Consider the following 19715-nt stretch of genomic DNA (forward strand, 5'->3'; position numbering starts at 1 on the left):
TGGCACTGGGTCCCTGGTCACCTCCGTGCAGACGCGCCGGCCACGGGCTCCTCCGCACGCCGGCAGCAGCGAGGCGAGAACGCGGGGCCTGCTGCTCCACAGGCCCGGGCCTCTCCCATCGGAGACACTCCACTCGGGCAGCCCGGTGGAGGGCCACCCTGGCCGGCCGCCTGAGGGCGAGCAGGTGTGACTCCAGCCGGCATCGCGTGCTGCTGACGCCCCCCACTCACCGTAGGAGTTGCAGTTGATGTGGGTCTCGGGGTACGACTTCCACAGGATGCGGTCACACCAGGAGGGGACGTTGGTGCGGACCTGGGCAGGGGGCACAGGACATTGGGGTGAGGTATTGCCTGGCAGCGCCCTCCCCCCGCCCACAGCCTGGCAGGGCCCCTGGCGCTAGCCTCTCATTGGCCCACAGGGTCCAGAGAGCCAGCCACGGGAACCGGCTAGCCCTCCCCAGCCCCCCAAATGCTCCTCCCCAGCTTCCCTTCCCCCCCACCCCCAGCACCTACCCCAGTGGGCTTCTGCTTGTGCCACACGTAGGTGTCGCGGGAGCCCCGCTCGTAGCGGTAGGTCGGGGGGAAGGTGATCTCCTCCTCGCCTGCAGAGACACAGCGTGAGGAGAAACAGCCTGCGCTCGGCCACCCTCAGCATCCCCAGCAGCCATGGGGCGACAGTCCACACCCCGGACCCCAGGCCCAGCAGTGCTGATCCCCGTAGGGGAGACACCCACCCCAGCAGGGAAGGGGCAGAGCCAGTGGGTGAAGCAGACGCCCGCCCCGCCCGCAGCAGAGCCGCCCTCACCGAATCGCAGGAAGACCTTGTGCTTCTCCTTCTCCAGGTTGAGCTGATCCACCTTGAGCAGCGGCTCGAACTCCTTGCGGTTGATGTAGTTGAGGATCTCCTGGAGGAGGCAGGGCCGAGCGGGCAGGTTGGAGTGGGGAGGACGGGTCACACAGCCCCCACAACCCGGGGGCCTGCACTCCCCTCCCCTCAGGCCTGCCCTCCTCCTTTCCTCCCCCCAATGGGCCTGTGCCCCTCACCCCTCACTTGTCTGTCCTCCCCACGCTGCATCTCTCTCCTTCCAGGCCCACGCCCCCTCCCCACAGGCCCGCGCCCCCCTCACCTGGATGTCCATGTCCAGGCGGTAGTTGAGGTCCCCGAACCAGAAGAGATGGGTGAAGCGGAGCGAGATGTCGAAGGAGCTGAGCTGCTTGTCGCCCAGGGACAGCAAGCGCAGGATGTCCAGGTAGTTCTGGTTCCGCCTGGCGGAGAGGGGAGCGGTGGGCAGGCGGAGAGGAGGCAAGGGAGGGGACACAGATCAGAATCTCCGTGGGAACGTAAACCCAAGGCCTCGACCGCTCCTCGTTACTGAAGATCCCCAGGCGCTTCCCACAAGAGCAGCGGGTTTGTCTGGGTGCCCTAATTCGAGTGCCGTCACTGTCCAGTTCAACCGCCGCCGTGCTCCGCCCCAGAGGCAGACGCGCTGACCCGTTGCATGGGGCTTGTTACATGTGTAACCGCCCTCTGGGATCCATCGGGACGGTACAGATGACAGATGGTGGTGGTGGTGGTGGGGGGGTTAATATTCTCAGGGCTTCTACCAAAGAGAAGGCATGTGGAGAATGAACGCCCTCCCCAGGCTAAGAGTGCCAGGCCTGACAGAGAGACGGGGGGGGGGGGGGAGGGGGGCAGGAGATGGTGGACGGTTTTCCTCATTTGGCCGTCGACCCACCAGCCGCATTTACTGCTTAGCTTGGGAACGTCGGTGCTTCCAGAGCCCATCCAGCGGGACCGGAGCGCGCGTGCTAACAGCGACAATCGCCGCGTGCTGCGATGTGGCCCCAAGGAGCAGGGTGTGGGACGGTGCATGGAAACACGCCGGGACAGGGTGAGCGCAAACGTGTCTGAGTGTACGCAAGTGTGCAAGGCTGAGCCCAACTGTGTCTAAGAAAGCGAGAAGGAGCATGCGAAGGCCAGGGTGAGCCAGGGTGCCCCAGGGTGAGCGTGCGAGCGGACGAACCTGTTCAAACCGGCGCATGCGTGTGTGGCAAGTGTGCCCCAAACTGAGTGTGGGAGTGCAAGTGGCTGCATGCAAACACTAGTGCGCCAGAGCGAGCGGGAGTATGTCAGAGCGAGCAGGAGCGTGGCCGGGGGTAGGTGTGAGTGTACCCAGAGCGAGCGTGTCCAGGAGAGAGCAAGCCACGTCTGTAAGCGAGAAGGAGTGTCAGCATGTCCCAGAGCAGGCTCGGCTCTCTCTGGCGGTGCAAGGCGACTCCCCCTGTGCCCGGCTCTCCTGCCTCTCCATGGAGACCAAAGCATTGCCCGCCCAGAGTCATCGGCCATGTTCGTGTGCTGCCCACAGCCAGCGGCAGGAGTTACCAGCAGCTCCCCTCTCAGCCCAGCTGGCAAGACCAGGGGGCCAGTCCCTCCACCCTCAGGGCTAGGTGACGGGCTCCCGCTCTGCCAGGGGCTGCCCTGCTCCGCGCCCCACACTGACCTGGCCGTCTTCTCGTTGCCTGAGGTCAGATGGCAATTCACAAAGCCGAAAGAGGTGCCATTAAACATGAAGGAGACTCCCACGGCCCCTTTATTGCCTGCAAAACAAAGAGGGAGAGGGGGCGAACCTCACTGAGGCCAGGCCGGGGCTCGGTTCCCAGGCCTGCTCCGGGCACCGATGGCCCGTCGCACAGTGGCCAAAGCCGGCGCCGGCAGCGTGGAGTGAGCAGAAAAAACACAAAGCCAGTAGGGTGGGTGGCGGGAGGAGAGAGTCCCAGCTGGCTAAGAGCTGCACCAGATCCCTGGATCCTAGCCTTCCCTGGCATCGAGGATAGTCAGACCCGGAGCTGGCCAGCTTCTCTCCAGCTGTAACGGACCTCGTGAGCCCCCTCCACCAGGATCCAGGTGCTGCCCGCGTTATCGTTCGGCTGCCCTGGGGCACTGTCTGCACCGCCTTAGATGGCAGAGCCAGCCCTGAACCCAGCCAAGGGAGGAGAAGCACATGCAGAGAGGCAGGCCCTGGGGTCATTTTAAAGCAGGGCAAATAACCAGGACCTCCCGAGCTAAAGGACTGTGGCATCACAGAACAGTCTGTGCCCTTGTGCCGGCGGTCGTGCCAGGCCAGGGCTCCTCTCACGCCAGAGCAGAGGGAACGTCTGAGCCAACCAGGGTGGATTAAAAAAAAAAATCAATGATTTAAAAATAAATTAATAAAAAACTGTTTTAATGTTTAAATTAAATTCAGGTTTACTTTTAAAAGAGAAACCGGTTTAACATTCAAATGGAAATTGACTACCTATGTTAAGGCCTTAATTTGTTATCATCTATTAAGATCATTTAAATTAACTACAGAAAGTAATATTAAGTAGTATGTGTTTGCAAGACAGTCAGACCACTGAAAGTCACCAGCTAAGCACCTGGCCCCAGGGTTTGTTGAAGGGCTAAACTTTGACACCAGTAGCCTCTTCTACAGCTGCAACGAGAATATATTTTTCATTTCAGTTTATTCAACTCGTTCAGTTCAATGACTAATTCATTCATAGTGCAGCTATCAATTAGGAGCTGAAAAAGCAGGAAAGCTTGGTTTCCTCTCCCAATCTATGAACAAAAACAAGGTGTGAGAGGATGAAATCTACTAGCTCTAAAATCCTGAAGGATATGGTGACCAGAAACAATCAGCTAAATTCACTAACTACAACTCAACTTCCGGTGGGTAATACGTCACTTAGTTTTAAAGGCAAAACATATTTTGATAAACTATTTTTCCTGATATCTCCAGCCCATTTATGGTAATTTTATTTAATGTAAAAAGTGGTTTTTGTGCATTTTAAATTGAATTTGGATTTCCATCCAAAAAGAGCTTGGCACATATCACAAGTAAAAAAATCCATCATCGAATGAATAATAAATGTGTCATTCTAGATCGCAGGCCCTGGTTCTCATGGGAGACTTTAATCACCCTGATATCTGCTGGGAGAGCAATACAGCGGTGCACAGGCAATCCAGGAAATTTTTGGAAAGTGTAGGGGACAATTTCCTGGTGCAAGTGCTGGAGGAACCAACTAGGGGCAAAGCTTTTCTTGACCTGCTGCTCACAAACAGGGAAGAACTAGTAGGGGAAGCAAAAGTGGATGGGAACCTGGGAGGCAGTGACCATGAGATGGTCGAGTTCAGGATCCTGACACAAGGAAGAAAGGAGAGCAGCAGAATATGGACCCTGGACTTCAGAAAAGCAGACTTTGACTCCCTCAGGGAACAGATGGGCAGGATCCCCTGGGAGAAAAACATGAAGGGCAAAGGGGTCCAGGAGAGCTGGCTGTATTTTAAAGAATCCTTATTGAGGTTGCAGGAACAAACCATCCCGATGTGTAGAAAGAATAGTAAATATGGCAGGCGACCAGCTTGGCTAAACAGTGAAATCCTTGCTGATCTTAAACGCAAAAAAGAGGCTTATAAGAAGTGGAAGATTGGACAAATGACCAGGGAGGAGTATAAAAATATTGCTCAGGCGTGCAGGAGTGAAATCAGGAAGGCCAAATCACACTTGGAGTTGCAGTTAGCAAGAGATGTTAAGAGTAACAAGAAGGGTTTCTTCAGGTATGTTAGCAACAAGAAGAAAATCAAGGAAAGTGTGGGCCCCTTACTGAATGAGGGAGGCAACCTAGTGACCGAGGATGTGGAAAAAGCTAATGTACTCAATGATTTTTTTGCCTCTGTCTTCACGCACAAGGTCAGCTCCCAGATTGCTGCACTGGGCAGTACAGCATGGGGAGAAGGTGACCAGCCCTCTGTGGAGAAAGAAGTGGTTCGGGACTATTTAGAAAAACTGGACGTGCACAAGTCCATGGGGCCGGATGCGCTGCATCCGAGGGTGCTAAAGGAGTTGGCGGGTGAGATTGCAGAGCCATTAGCCATTATTTTTGAAAACTCATGGCGATCGGGGGAGGTCCCAGATGACTGGAAAAAGGCTAATGTAGTGCCCATCTTTAAAAAAGGGAAGAAGGAGGATCCGGGGAACTACAGGCCAGTCAGCCTCACCTCAGTCCCTGGAAAAATTATGGAGCAGGTCCTCAAGGAATCAATTATGAAACATTTAGAGGAAAGGAAAGTGATCAGGAACAGTCAGCATGGATTCACGAAGGGGAAGTCGTGCCTGACTAACCTAATTGCCTTCTATGATGAGATAACTGGCTCTGTGGATGAGGGGAAAGCAGTGGATGTGTTATTTCTTGACTTTAGCAAAGCTTTTGATACTGTCTCCCACAGTATTCTTGCCACCAAGTTAAAGAAGTATGGGCTGGATGAATGGACTGTAAGGTGGATAGAAAGCTGGCTAGATCGTCGGGCTCAACGGGTAGTGATCAATGGCTCCATGTCTAGTTGGCAGCCGGTTTCAAGTGGAGTGCCCCAAGGGTCGGTCCTGGGGCCGGTTTTGTTTAATATCTTTATTAATGATCTGGAGGATGGTGTGGACTGCACTCTCAGCAAGTTTGCAGATGACACTAAACTAGGAGGCGTGGTAGATACACTAGAGGGTAGGGATCGGATACAGAGGGACCTAGACAAATTAGAGGATTGGGCAGAAAAAAACCTGATGAGGTTCAACAAGGACAAGTGCAGAGTCCTGCACTTAGGACGGAAGAATCCCATGCACTGCTACAGACTAGGGACCGAATGGCTAGGTAGCAGTTCTGCTGAAAAGGACCTAGGGGTCACAGTGGACGAGAAGCTGGATATGAGTCAACAGTGTGCTCTTGTTGCCAAGAAGGCTAACGGCATTTTGGGCTGTATAAGTAGGGGCATTGCCAGCAGATCGAGGAACGTGATCGTTCCCCTTTATTCGACATTGGTGAGGCCTCATCTGGAATACTGTGTCCAGTTTTGGTCCCCACACTACAAGAAGGATGTGGAAAAATTGGAAAGAGTCCAGCGGAGGGCAACAAAAATGATTAGGGGTCTGGAGCACATGACTTATGAGGAGAGGCTGAGAGAACTGGGATTGTTTAGTCTCCAGAAGAGAAGAATGAGGGGGGATTTGATAGCAGCCTTCAACTACCTGAAGGGGGGTTCCAAAGAGGATGGAGCTCGGCTGTTCTCAGTGGTGGCAGATGACAGAACAAGGAGCAATGGTCTCAAGTTGCGGTGGGGGAGGTCCAGGTTGGATATCAGGAAAAACTATTTCACTAGGAGGGTGGTGAAACACTGGAATGCGTTACCTAGGGAGGTGGTGGAGTCTCCTTCCTTGGAGGTTTTTAAGGCCCGGCTTGACAAAGCCCTGGCTGGGATGATTTAGCTGGGAATTGGTCCTGCTTTGAGCAGGGGGTTGGACTAGATGACCTCTTGAGGTCCCTTCCAACTCTGATATTCTATGATTCTATGATTCTATGATTCACCATTTTCTAACATAATGAAAAAGGTAAATATTAAGCATCTGAATAAACATAAGTCAAGCTCTCTAGTGCTTAAATCAGTGGGTATAGATGTAGTATATCCTCTTGCCTAGCAAAAAGATGCACCATGTTTAGGGTAAAGGCTAGATTTCGCTGCAATCAACACGTTTTAATGTTTGCCAGCCAAGGAGACTCAACCTTTCTTTAGGGGAGTAACTAAAAAGTACTAATGCAAAATATGATTAAAACTGATGATTTAAATCAGGGGTCTCAAACTCAATTTACCTTAGGGTCAGTGTCAGTCCTCAAATCCTCGCAGCCGGCCAATAATGTCACTCATACTGCCCAGAACCCGCCCCCCAAACTCTGCCCCCCACCTGCCTAAGGCTCCGGGAGGGAGTTTAGGTGGGGGAGGAGGTCTGGGGTAGGGGATTGGGGAGTAGGCTCTGGGATGGAGTTTGGGTGCTGGGTGCAGGCTCTGGGCTTGGACAGGGGTTGGGGGTGCAGGAAGAGGGGGTGAGGTCGCAGGTTCTGGGACGGAGGAGGGGTGAGGGGTACAGGCTCTGGAAGGGAGTTTGGGGTCTGGGGGGAGGGGTGCAGGCTCTGGGAGGGAGTTTGGGGGCGGGAGGAGGTATGTGAGGAGGGGGTCGGGGGGTGCGGCATTTACTTGGGGCTCCAAGGCAGGCTGGGCTGGGGGACCTCAGCGCGCTGCTGCTCCCAGACACCGCCCCCATAGCTTCCCATTGGCTGCAGGGGTGTTCGGGGCGGGGGCAGCGCGGGGAGGCACAGCCCTGCCCCGGGGCCGCAGGGAGGGGCCGGCAGACATGTGGAGCGAGCAGGCAGACGCTGCTCAGCTCCGCTGCGCTGCCGGTGGTCGGTGGGGCCCCGGGCCATTGTAAATAGCCCGGGGGAGTGCCAGGGGTGGGAGTGCTCAGGGGTGGCAAGCGGGGCCAAGGGAGAGACCCGGCCCCAAAATTGCTGGAGCCCCATGGGGCACATTGGGGAGGTTCCCAGGCCACAGATGGCCCGCGGGCCGGGAGTTTGAGACTCCTGATTTAAATCACGGTTTCCTGCTTGTTGATTTAGCTCAACATTACAACTGATGCTTTAAATCAATCCACCTTGGTGGTAACTTGCCCCAACCCTGTGCTGGAGAGGAGGAAGAGAAATTTGGTCTCCGGGGCCCATTTGGCCATTGACCTCTCTGTTGCGGACACCTGACCGCTCCGGAATTGGCGCGAGACCCACCAAGGCGCTTCACAAAGGCCAGTGAAGAGGCACAGACAGTCACGATTAGTGCCCCAGGCTGGATCAGGATGGCCAACTGCATCTGAAAGGCCCTGCGCTGTATCCCAATCCTCTGAGCCATCCAGTCCCCTCTGCCACTGTCCCACTCTCAAACCCCAGATCTAACCCGCGCCCCCAGAGTCAGAAAATGCTAATTTTGGGTGCCAGCCCCACTGGAGCCTGTGGGGCCAGGACATACAGACACAGTGCAAAGAATCCATGTGCACTGACACAACTGCTGTATAAATCACTCACAGGCAGACAGCGACAGGGACTAGTGACCTGCTACTCCAAGACCAGAGGAATCTACCACTTGCATAGAAGGGCCCTATGGGGCACAACGTGGATACCAGAATGCACACACAGCCAGCCGTGCTAAAGGTGAGTGCAGAGGGCCGAGTCAGTCTGTCCCAGGTACCTAGTCTAGCCCCGGCAGCGCCTAGATTGGCCCCTACCCAGCGTGTTGGCGATCCCGGTCTTCACGCTCGAGGTGCTGATGTGGCTGATGCGGTTCTCGTGCTCCGGTTTCACCAGGACGGCAATCTTAATGTTCCACAAGGCCTGCATCGCGATCTGGCAGGGGGCCAACAAGATAACATTACCCCTCTGCTCTCCTGGCGGGGGCGCCGGAGCCTGGCTCGGAGGCAACAACTGCCTTAAAGTCACCGACCCTGAAACCCCACCGACAGCGAGAACCAGGCATGCGGCAATGAGAACAAACCCACCGAGATGCCCAGGAGTGTCCCTGTTGCTCAGTGTTTGCAAACCGAGGTTTAAATGAAGTTTGGTGAGGTTGAAAGCAGCCAGGGTGGCTGCTGGGAATTGTAGTCCAATCTGTCCCCGGGGCAGACACGTTGGATAGCTGCTACTCCCCCTTCCCTGTTCCAACAAGGACATTTCTGAACCACCAAGGCACAAACCAGATGTTTACAGGAGGCTTCTCTTCCTCCTAAGTCTTTTCTGCCTTAAGGAGTCACTGGGTCTAGCGTTATATTAACGGCTGCAGGTTTGTCCTGGCGAGAAGAGGAGAATCCTGGACAGCATGATTTTCCCGTTTGCCCGTGACTTTATTGCGTGTTCAGGACTCCCCCACAGCAGTGGCTCCTGTGCCTCGGGGCTGGGCCCGGCTCCCTGCTCCGAGCGTGGTGACCAGGTATGCTCAGGTTTGGCCTAGCCACCCCTCCATCATGACAGAGGAGCAGGGGAAACCTCCGACTCGGAGCGGAGACAGGCCTGGCCCAGCCGGCGAGACACAGGAGCTGCCACTGGCCGGGTGAAGGCAGGATGGGCTCCGTCTCCAGCTCCACACCCTTCTGCACCAAGCCAGGGTTGGGGTTACAGCGCTGCTGCAGGTGCTTGGGACCCCTCATTGGTCAGGACATTTTCACGGAGCAGTCACTAAACTCGGGACTCTTCCTGAACTGACCACGGCTGGAGGAAAGGGATAAAAGCCCTGTTAAATATAACGCCTTACACTTCACACAGCTCTGCTGGTGCTGAAGGATCCCAAAGGAAGAAAGCTGAGAGCCCGATTTTCAGACACTCCACGCACATCCAGCTCCCATTGAATTCTTACACATGCATGAATAATGCAGCCACCTCTGGGGGGAGTACAGACGCCAGTGCACAACACTGTGAATGCTAGGGTGCGAATGGGAAATGCTGGCCAAAGACAACGCAGCTGACACCCCTCACGAGCTGACGCCTCTACCTCAGGAGGTTAAAGGGCTGAGAGACCTGTGGCCACAGGCATGGGCAGCGTGTGCCTCCCCGCATGACTGGGGAGGCTGGGCCTGAGTGCTGGAAGCTCCCTAGAAGTGTGGGGGGCGACCGGCGCCTGGACCATGGCCCTGCCCCGAGGCCACGCTCACGCTCCACCCCCACTCTGCCACAGGCCTGGCTCCCACTCAGCCCCCTCCTCTGAGGGGCCCCCCACCTGCACCTCTCTCTGCCCCCTCCCCCAAGGAGCCCCCCCGCCATGCCTCTCCCCACCCCCTCCCCTGAGCGTGCCTCTTGGCCTCTCAGGGACGGAGAAGCGCGAGTGGGGAGGGGCGCGCGGGGGAAGTGGTGGAGTGGAGCGGGACCTCAGGGCAGAATGTGGGGTGGGGGCTACTGCCCAGGTGCCCTTTCAACAGCAGGCGGTGCTCCAAAGGGAGGTGCACCACATCCTGTCTGGGGGGGCTTATCCTCCCCCAGTCTATCATACCTGCCACAGGCTTTCACACCCGGTCCCTAAGCCGTCTCCCATCCACCAGTCGAGGTGAAAGTGGCAAATCCAGCCATGCTGAGGATTTGGGAGGACGGTCACCCCAGCAACCATCTCCCCGAGCCCTTCCGCTATCCCACGGCCATCCACAGCCTGGGATCCACCTGGATTTGGAGGCTGGGAGTCTAACGGCTGGCCCTCAACCAGAGGAGATGGCAGATATCCTGGGTCTTAATATGGCGGGACAGCCCCTGGAGACGGCAGCTTCCCGGCATGCAATGCTCCCTCTTGAGCCGAGTGGCGCGCAGCTGGAGCATGGCATGCTGGGAAGCTGTCGTCTCCAGAAGCTTCCCCTCAAGACGACCATGGCCCAGTGTGCAGCCAGGTAGAACTGCAGAGCCCCGAATCCCAGGTCATCTCCTCAGGCCCTGCCACGGCACTCGGGCTCTTACCGGGCGGTACTCGATCTCCGTGAACTCCTTCAGCACGCTCCGGAGGAAGTCGACCCACTCCTTGTCCCCCATCGAGTTCTCCTGGGTGCCAAAGACGTAGATGTCATGGGGGATGGTGACCGTCATCTCATCCAGCGTCTTCCCCAGGCCCTTCGACGTAAACCAGGACGTGATGCTCTTGGGGGGAGGCACGCTTCCTGTGGGAGAGGGCATGGCCCAACAGAGCCGCGGTCACCGATGCGGTCACCCTGCTCAGTCCCAGGAGGACGGGCCCGTGGTTGGGCTGCCAGCCTGGGACGTCAGAGACCAGAGTTTAGTTCCCTGCTTTGCACCAGACTCTCTTGGTTTTCTTGGGCCCACCGTTTAGCCACTCCGTGCCTCGGTTTCCCTTCTGTGCAGTTGGGGAAAGAGCCGGGCCCAGCCTCACAGGAGTGTGTGAGGATAAACACATCGAAGACTGTGAGGTGCTCAGAGACTGCAATGTGGGGGGCCAGACAAGAACCACCACACAATGCCCACTGCGTGTTCACAGAGATCGGGGACTAGGCGGGGATCAGACAGGAAGGTCTTCTCAGGGGGCTGCGAACAGGTGTCAGGAGGTGGCAACCATCCTGCCTTGCCCAGGTTGCTAAAACAGGGGGGTAGCCTGGTACAGAAAGACAGAGCTATGGCTAACTTAGGGTAGCTATACATATGATACGTTCACTTGCAGCAAGCTATTCAGCCACTAGATGTCACTGTCTATTGCGGGGGGGGGGGGGGGGGGGGGACTTTTTGGCCTGAGGGCCGCATCGGGGTTCGTAAATTGTATGGTTAGGGGAGGGGTTCGTGGCCCAGCCCCCACCTCCTATCTACCCCCCCACCCCGGGACCCCTGCCCCATCCAACCACCCCTTCTCCCTGTCCCCTGACTGCCCCCGGAACCCCTGCCCCTGACTGCCGCCTGCCACCCCATCCAATCCCCCCTCCTTCCTGACTGCCCCCTGGGACTCCTGCCCCATCTAACCACCCCTTCTCCCCTGTCCCCTGACTGCCCCCTGGGATCCCTGCCCCCATTCAACCCCCCTGTTCCCTCCCAACTGCCCTGACCCCTGCCCACCCCCTCAAATTCCCCTGCCCTCTATCCAACCCCCCCCTGCTCTGTGCCCCCTTACTGCGCTGCCTGGAACACCGGTGGCTGGCGGCACTACAGCCGCGCCGCCCGGCTGAAGCCAGGCCACACCGCCGCCACCGCGTAGCTCAGAGACCAGGTCAAGCCGGGCTTTGCAGCTGCGCTGCCCGGCCATCCAGAGCATTGTGCCGGTGGCGGAGCGAGCGAGCTAGCTGAAGCGGCTAGCCTCCGGGGCCAGGAGCTCAGTGGCCGGGCAGGATGGTCCCGCGGACCACATCCGTAGTTTGCCCACCTCTGGTGTATTGCATGGAGTTCCAGACAGGTGTGGTTCCTGGTGAACAAGGCAGACAAAAGTGGAATGCGAGCAGGGTGGAAGCCTGTTTGTTAGTGCTTGGAGCTGGCAGCTGTTTTGTTTAAACAAACGCTTCCTGTTTAAGACGGGCCGTGATTCCTTATGTCCTGACGGCAGGGGGCTGGAGGAAAGCTGGGTAGGGTATGTGGCTCGCAGGTGGGATCTCAGACTTCAAGGAGGTGTTTAGCGGGTCTGGATACGTTCTGTGACTCTGGGCCATGCTTCCCGGGCTGAGGGGAACTCCCGCAGGGCACTGAGCGTTCCACATCACCCTTGCCCATGTTCCCATGCCACCTGAGGGCCGCTCCCGACAAGCCCTGCCCCAGGCACCCCGTGGCACTGACCCATGTTCCACGTGCCGATGAAGACGGAGATCATGTCGGGCTCGTCCTGCTTGGAATGTTTGTTTTTCATCAGCTGCAGCAGCTGGCAGAACGCCTCCCGCTTCTGGAGGAAAGGCAGGCAAAGGAGGCAAGTGTGAGGAAGTGGGAATGTTCTTAATGTTTTCTCTGAATACCGTGTGGGTGCCTCAGTTTCCCCTATGCCTTTCTTAAGTATCTAGGTGGGGGGATAAGGGTGTGTGACTGTTGCAGAGCCCTAGGCAGGTGTGATGCTGTCTGCACAGAGAATGGCCGACACCCTGTCTCCTGGCAACTGATGGCCTGGGCCCCTCCCCTGCAAGTGCCAACTGAAGGTGTTGGAGAACAAAGAGATCAGGTGGCCTCCTGGCCCAGAAAAGAAACAAAGGCCAGAGGAGGGGCTGGAGGGGGTTTCAGTTTGGAGCTGGCTGGGGAAAAGGGGGGAAGCGCCACCGGTCTGGGCTCCTTGACCCCCAAGATGGACCTGAGGGGGTCCTGTTTTCTGTACCTACAAGTTCTGTTTTGGACTGTGGTCCTGTTGTTTAATAAACCATCTGTTTTACTGGCTGGCTGAGAGTCATGGTGAATCGCAGGAAGTGGGGGGTGCTGGGCCCTGACTCCCTTATACTCCGTGACTGTAGGTTAGGCAGCAGGAGAAGATGGGCCATGGACAGGAGACCCAGGTACAATCCCTGGTCGTGGCCACCCACTCGTCAGTCAGGAAGGGCTCGGACAGGTAAAGGCTATACAATAGTTCACCCATCACTGGAATGCAGCCACCTCCGGGGTGGAACGTGGTTTGTGTTTAACAGGGCACAGCAAACTATGCAGCTGTTTAGGACAGGAAGTGAAGAATTCCATAACCAGTTACAGGGGGGAATCTGGTGCCGGGGCATGATTAATGGTCATGTGTGGTTGTGGCCTTGGTTTTAAAGGCAGCACCTCCGTACCCCTATTAACTTGCTGGGCCTCCGTTCAACTCACAGACCCATCTTGGAATCTGAGTTAAGCTGGGTCCTTTACTTCTCCTGCATCATCACTAGCAGTAAAGATTTTGTAGGAAACCATGCCCTGGAATGCAACCCCTTTTAATCATGCCCTCAGTGACCCTCGGGGTGGCCAAGCTGTGACGCCCCTGGGGTTTCTGCAATTGACATTCTGCAGACAGCCTTGTTGATGATGCATAAGGAGGAAGAGACGCCCCGTCCCCCTCCCAGTGCCAGGTTGGCTTTGCAGGAGTGAAGACGGCCTGTCGTCACTGCAGTCAGCTGTCCTGGGAAGATCTCCTAAGACAGGGTTTTTTTTTTTTTTAATGTCGTTTCTTTCCGGACCAGAACCGCACTCGAATGCTTTAATTTAGCCACATTCCCTTCCTGCGGCCTCGGAGCTGTGTGGGCAGGACCACACCAGACACAGTAATAATAGACCCATGACTCACCCTGGCGCTGACGAAGACAAAATCTTTCCGCTGAGTTTTATCCTTCTCCTTCTCGAAGACGATCCCCAGTTTATTCTGCACCCGCTGGGACTTGATCAGCTGTCGGACTGGAGAGCGGCACAGAAAATCAGAGCAGACGTGACCCCAGAGCCCCGTTCCTCTCCCACCACCCCAGGAGAAAGCCCGAGGCTGCAGAGGCAGCAGGAGAGGGAAGACCCCAGGGCTCCCAAGGCTGGAGGGACGGGCGTGGTGTCATTGGCACACACGGTATCATGCCAGGAGGAGGCACTGCGGGTGAGCGATCAGGTCCTGAGTGACGCAGTTTGGGGGCCAGATCTAATCATTTCTTATCTCTGCATGCTACAGGGCAGCCCCAACACACTGAACACCCCACAGAAACAAGGGGGCCCGGGGTATCAGCAGCGCCAGGAGGGCTGCGGCTGGTCCCTGAGTGCACGGGGCATACGGGCCGGGCGCAGCACCCAGCGGGGGCCCTTGGCTCTTACTCTTGTCGTGGGTGAACGTGTTCCAGTCCTCCTGGGAGTCCTTCTGCTTCTTCAGCACCACCAGCTTCCCGCCCTCCACGTCCACACTCAGCGTGAACTTCTGCGACTTGCCGATCTTGGTGAGGTCCCCCAAGGTGACGTCCAGCTTCACCTGGGGCAGAGAGACAGCCCTGCGTGGATGGGACGCTCGGAGCTGCTCGGGCGGCCACGCCCCGCCCTGGGGCTAACGCCACTGAGCTCAATAGAGCTACGCCGGGGAGGAATTTGGCCCCGTGACTAGTCTTCTACCTGGTAGCCCTGGGAAGAGAGACCGCCCGAGATGACTGGCGGGGAGCTCCAGGGTGATGAAAGGTGGAGCCTCAGACAGGACCCCTGCTCTGGCAAGGCCCCCAGAGAGCACCTTCTGCATGAGGTGAATGTGAGACGGCTTCCCGGAGACGGGGATTGTACAGAACCTTTCCCCTGCACTATGTTATTCTGGAGTCAGAGCAATGAACCTGACTGACGCTGGTTATTTGCGTATTAACGAACCCAAGTGGGGTCAAGCAGCTGACTACACGATTGGTCACCATTTTCCTTGGGCGAACAGCTGCTTGGTTTGCGCCTCAGCTCTACGGACCAAGAGAAGCTCCATAAATGTGTCGTTCCTGATCCTCCAGGAGCCGGCACGTGCTTCGGAGCGATTCCGGAACAGACACCGGCTCTGCTTTGCTTCTGGAGGGCCAGAGCCCAGGGCTTCGCATCTGAACCCCTTTGGCTAGTCGTGGGGAGAGGGAGCGCTCAGACTGAAACCCCCCGATGCAAATCCACTCCATGGTTTTGGTTCTGGGTTGGCAGGGGAGGGGAGTCTGGTTTAGATACGGTCACAACACTTCTGATGAGATTTTGGTGCTATCAAACCCAAACCCTGGCTCCAATTTCCCTAGAACAATCCCAAACCCGGCCCTGATTCACCTCAGAACAATCCCAAACCCTGGCCCCGATTCACCCCTGAATCCCGCCTCCATTTCACAGCAGAGGCCCAAACCCCAGACCTTAGCCGTGATCCCTCCTAGAAACCCAGCCCCCAGCCCCCTCGGCTCACCCTAACTCCCGACTCTCTCCAGCCTGTCTCGGGGGCAAACTGGCACGTGACGAGCGCCGTTCCCCGGCTGGGGCGTGGGAGCTTTGGGGCCCAGGCCACGGGGTGAAGACTTTACCTCAAACGCTTGCACGGGGATGCTCTTGGCTTTGCGGGAGGAGGGCTGGGCCAGGATAGATTGGGCCGTGGAGCTCATGTCCTGGAGAGCTTTCAAAGCCTGGCAGGGGGAGAGAATTGACACGGCCTGGTCACAAGCGGCACCTGCCGGGTCCCCCGCTCCCCTCAAAGCCTTTGGCCTGGGCGGGGTCTCCCGGTTTTACCCCTGCCCCTCCCCACCTCCTCAGCCGTCTCTGGGCCGCGCCGTGGGCTGCAGCTGGTTCCCCTGGAGTTCAGCGGCTCCCCCGCGCTCCCCGTCAGCGTGACGGGAGGAAAACACGTGGGAGGCGGGAGATCTGCCACCCGAGGGGCCCGGCCCAGCCCCAGTGCGAGCCAGGGCTGGGCCCAGGCAGAGCATTCAACGAGCAGGTGGAGACCGCGCTGCCACGCAAAGGCTGGCTGGCTCTGGCGGGGGCTGCAAATCCCGGAGGGCCCGGGCAGGGCTCAGAAGGTGGGGGTCAGACGCACAGGCCCCCCTGCCCGGCGCCATTGGCAGGGAGCTCAGTCCCCCGGGAAGTCGATGGGAGTAGCCGGAGCTCTGCACAGCTGACAGGCACTGTAGAGGTAAGTGGCTATGTGACTTGCCCATGGCCCCCGAGGGAATCAGTGTCAGAGCCAAGAGCCGGCTCCGAGAGCCCCTGGGTCCCAGCCCTGCGCTCAGACCACGGGATCCCAGCTCCGTCCAGCTGCACGGCTCCGTCCCTCGCCTCCACAGCCGAATCCAGCAGCAGCACGACGCAGCTAAGCTCAGCACCGGGCAGGGTGACACCGCCATGCGTCCCCGGAGCCCAGGCCCGCCCCACTGGGCCAATACAGACCCACACGGACCAGATGGGTTTGCGTCTCCAGCCGCTGTTCTGACACGGGCTGCGGGCGTCCGGGCCAGTTCACCCACCTTCTTCTCGATGCTGGACAGGAAGTCCTTCAGGACAGACAGCTTCAGCACCAGGTTCTCCAGCTCCTGCTCTCCTGTCTGGCCAGCGGTCTGCAGCCACGAGAGGGATCAAAGCAGAGAACACTTAGACGGCGCAGCAGCCGGGCGGCCCCCGCCAGACACACCGCACGCAGCCAGGGTGCGGGATCGGGGGGGGGGCGTAGGCCAGAGGGGCTCCCCCGTCCCCACAAAGAGGGCTCAGTTTGTTCTCCCGACTTAATGCCGCTGCATCCCCCTTCATGGGAGCGGGTCCCAAATGGGGGATCAGGGTCCGGGTCCCCTTTTTGGAGACGGGGAAACTGAGGCACAGAGCCACAGGTCACGTCACCGATCAGCAGCAGAGAGAGGACAGAACTCAGGTGCCCAGACCCCCAGCCCCACGCCTGGCTCCCTTCCCTCGGGCTCTGGGGCTAGTGGGGAACAGGAATAGACTCGGTGAGGCCTCAGAGCGAGCTGGTGCCAGCCAGGACGGTGGCAAAGGGGCAAAACGCTCTGGGTTGTCCACCCCCGCCGCCGCTCCCCGGGGACGCACACTGCCTCCTCCGAGCCAGGTTCTCCAGCTGCCGGAACAGAGCATGCTGGGAGGAGAGGGTGGAGCCCGGCCAACGTATCCAGGACCACAGGGCACCCGCCTGCAGGGGACGCCAGGTGGCCAGTCCCCCAGCTGGTATCGTAAGGGGCGAAGGGCGACCGAGTCTAGACCCAGAGTGTCCGGGATGGCGGGCAGGCTGTGACCCCCACCCCCAGGGCACGCCAGAGAGGGGACACCGTCTCCCACAACAGCTGCTCTGATGGCCAGACGGTGGAGCCCCACAGCCCCGCCCCACCCAGCTCAGTCTTCTATCGCGTGTGGGTCCCCAACTCACGGGTTATCTCAGCTGCTATGGGGAAGACAGACCCAGCCCCCAGATCTCGGGGGGGGGAGGATGGGCCTTCACCTGGCAGGTCCCCCACAGCAAGGCCCAAGGGGAGGGGCAGCAGTAATTGAGAAGACACAGGGCAGACATAAGGCTGGGGAAGGGGTCCTAAGTCCCGGAGGGGTGGGGTATTGGCCCCCTGCGGCACCCCGCAGCCACTACTCCCCACCCCTGACCTTACCTGCTGGAGGATCCGAGAGACCACAGGTGAACTCTGCTGGTCGAACACCTTGGAGAGGATCTCCAGCCCGGACAGGACCTTGTCCACCTCGCTGCAAGGCAGAGGTGCAGACGGACGTCAGCCAGCCAGCCAGCCCCGGAACGGGGAAACCCCTTGGCACCCCCGCCCCAGCCTGTGGCAGGTCAGAGCCAGCCGCACCAGGGGCCGGCGCGGGTTTGACAGGTGCCCGGGAAGCGACGCCGGCAGCTTCACACCCCCCCCGGGACGAATTCTGAGCAGGGTTAAGGGGGAGAATGAAGCTCCTGCAGCCAAGCGCTGACAGGACTGGCAGTGGGATTGGACTTATGCCCCCCCCCGTCCTCCAATCCCCCCAAGGGCCTGCCCCACACCCCACCACTACAGCAGGAACCCCAGAGGGGCGCTGCTGTCCCATGCTGGCCAGGGGCCTGCAGATGCAGCAGGGAACAGGCGCCATGGGGCCAGCCCCTGTTGGGCAAGGAGATGCCCACAGCGTCCTGCCTGCCTCCTAGTGGTAGCTCCCAGCCACAGCACCCCATGGCAGAGAGAGCCCTGGAGAGGTGGGGATCAGCAGCCAAGATGCAGCCTGAGCCACTAGGGGGCGCCAGGCTCCAGGCCAGGCTCTTACCTGTGTAGCCTTTTGCAGGAGGTGACCAGGGTCTTGTTGAGATGGGGCAGGCTGCTGGCCCCGGCTTTGACAGCCTCCAGGTCCAGGGTGTAGCTGCCCTTCAGGTACTCGTGGGAGACCGTGCTGAGGCCATTGGTGGCACTGCAGGGGGCGCAGAAAGGTTAGCAACCGGGCGCCGAGCACCGGAAACGCCCGCTGCATCCCGGGCTGTCCACTGGGGCATGAGAGCGAACGCCTGTGGGAGGGCTGAGTTCCGGCGACAGTGGGTGCCAGGAGAGAGCACTTCCATGGGACGCCCCCCGTCTGGAGGGGGGCATCACTCCGAGGGTGGGGGCACCCGGGAAAGAGTGGGAACGGACGGGGGGCAAAGGCGCATGGGTGTAATTGAGGGTGACTGTGCACATGCGAGCCCAAGTGTGCAAAGGTGTACGTGCATTACCAAGTGTATGCACGGGGGGGAAGACAGCCCAAGCGTGCGAGTGCAGCAAAGCGGGAGTGGGTGTGCAAAGGGGGGAAGCAGTGGGGTGCATCTGGGGAGCATCAGAAGGGACAGATTCTTGCTGTTTCAGCCTGCTCCACCCGGAGCCACCTCCCCAGCCGGGGGATCGGACTAGCCGAGCTGTCCGAAAACCGAGTGAGGAAAGCCAGCCTGCCTCAGGACGCAACTCGAGGCATGGGCTGGATGGGTCTCAGACTGGTGGGTGGAGGACAAAATCACCAAATCTTTGCTCTCACTGGCTCCCTGCTCCGGGGAGATCAAGGACAGAGCGGGGGGAAGGGGGCTTGTGGATCAGGAGTGAGGGGTACAGGGGGCAGAGATGGGGCTGCGGGTCAGGAGCGAGGGGCACGGGGGGCAGAGATGGGGCTGCGGGTCAGGAGTGAGGGGCACCAGCAGCTCCCCCATGTGGCGGGATCTCTGGGCCCCGCCTAGTGGTTCTGGAGACAGAGGTGCTTTACCTCTCGATGACCCCGTCCTGCGTGGCTGGTCCGAGGCTGGCGGGGGAGAAGCTGGTGGAGCCGGAGCGTGGCGGTAACGGGGGCTTTTCATCCTCCCCATCTGGAAGGAAGGGGCAGAGCCAGTCACAGGCGGAGCTGGGGTTGGGGCCTCGTACGTTGCCTGCAGTAACTGGGGTCCCCAGCTCACCCAGCCCTGGAGGGGCTGGGAGCCCCATCACCGTCTGAGGGTCTCGATTTGATACCCACGGTGAGCCTGGCAAACCAGGGGCCGGCTCTTGCCAAGGCTTTGGGCCTCTGCTGAGCACGGACACGTTCATTGCTTGGCACCCGCCTGTTTCCCTGGCCTGGGAGTACGGGTCAGAGGGGTATTGAACCTGTAACCATGTGTCCAAAGGCTTGCGAGTTACTGCCGGCATGAATCTCCCTGATCATTTCCGTATCCCCTGCTGCAAGGGAATAGCTCCGGGTTTGCTTGATCCCTGTTTGCTCTGGAACTACCCAGTCAGGTGGGATCGTCTCCTGCCCCCCACCCGGAGAAGGGCTGTCACAACTCCCCGGGCCGCTGGGGGACATCACAATACACAGACTTGGGTCCGTGACCCCTCACGAGGCTCAGTGCAAACCGGCTCCTCCCGCCAGCTCCAATTCTGGGAGCGGGAAACAAAAAAGCAGCCGACGGGACTGGACTCTCGCAGGGCTGGAGGGAGGACACAAGCCCAGAGCCCCAGGCCAGCCTGGCTCAGC

At 58.9% G+C, this 19715-nt stretch overlaps 1 protein-coding gene across 2 annotated transcripts in view; it reads right to left on the reverse strand.

Moving 5' to 3' along the window:
• INPPL1 (inositol polyphosphate phosphatase like 1) overlaps positions 1 to 19715 on the reverse strand; it is an 83733-nt gene that overhangs the window by 23427 nt on the left and 40591 nt on the right. For both annotated transcript variants that reach the window (XM_065581840.1, XM_065581839.1), the window contains 15 exons: positions 18972 to 19071; positions 18015 to 18155; positions 17369 to 17459; positions 16232 to 16321; positions 15299 to 15397; positions 14100 to 14250; positions 13594 to 13700; positions 12141 to 12243; positions 10335 to 10531; positions 8132 to 8249; positions 2501 to 2597; positions 1127 to 1265; positions 805 to 904; positions 513 to 601; positions 231 to 312 (listed from right to left, as the gene is read on the reverse strand). In XM_065581840.1, the coding sequence (XP_065437912.1) occupies positions 231 to 312; positions 513 to 601; positions 805 to 904; positions 1127 to 1265; positions 2501 to 2597; positions 8132 to 8249; positions 10335 to 10531; positions 12141 to 12243; positions 13594 to 13700; positions 14100 to 14250; positions 15299 to 15397; positions 16232 to 16321; positions 17369 to 17459; positions 18015 to 18155; positions 18972 to 19071 (1704 nt within the window). The remainder of the gene's footprint in view (positions 1 to 230; positions 313 to 512; positions 602 to 804; positions 905 to 1126; positions 1266 to 2500; positions 2598 to 8131; positions 8250 to 10334; positions 10532 to 12140; positions 12244 to 13593; positions 13701 to 14099; positions 14251 to 15298; positions 15398 to 16231; positions 16322 to 17368; positions 17460 to 18014; positions 18156 to 18971; positions 19072 to 19715) is intronic.

Source organism: Chrysemys picta, chromosome 1, assembly GCF_011386835.1.
Source record: "Chrysemys picta bellii isolate R12L10 chromosome 1, ASM1138683v2, whole genome shotgun sequence".
Lineage (NCBI taxonomy): Eukaryota > Metazoa > Chordata > Testudines > Emydidae > Chrysemys > Chrysemys picta.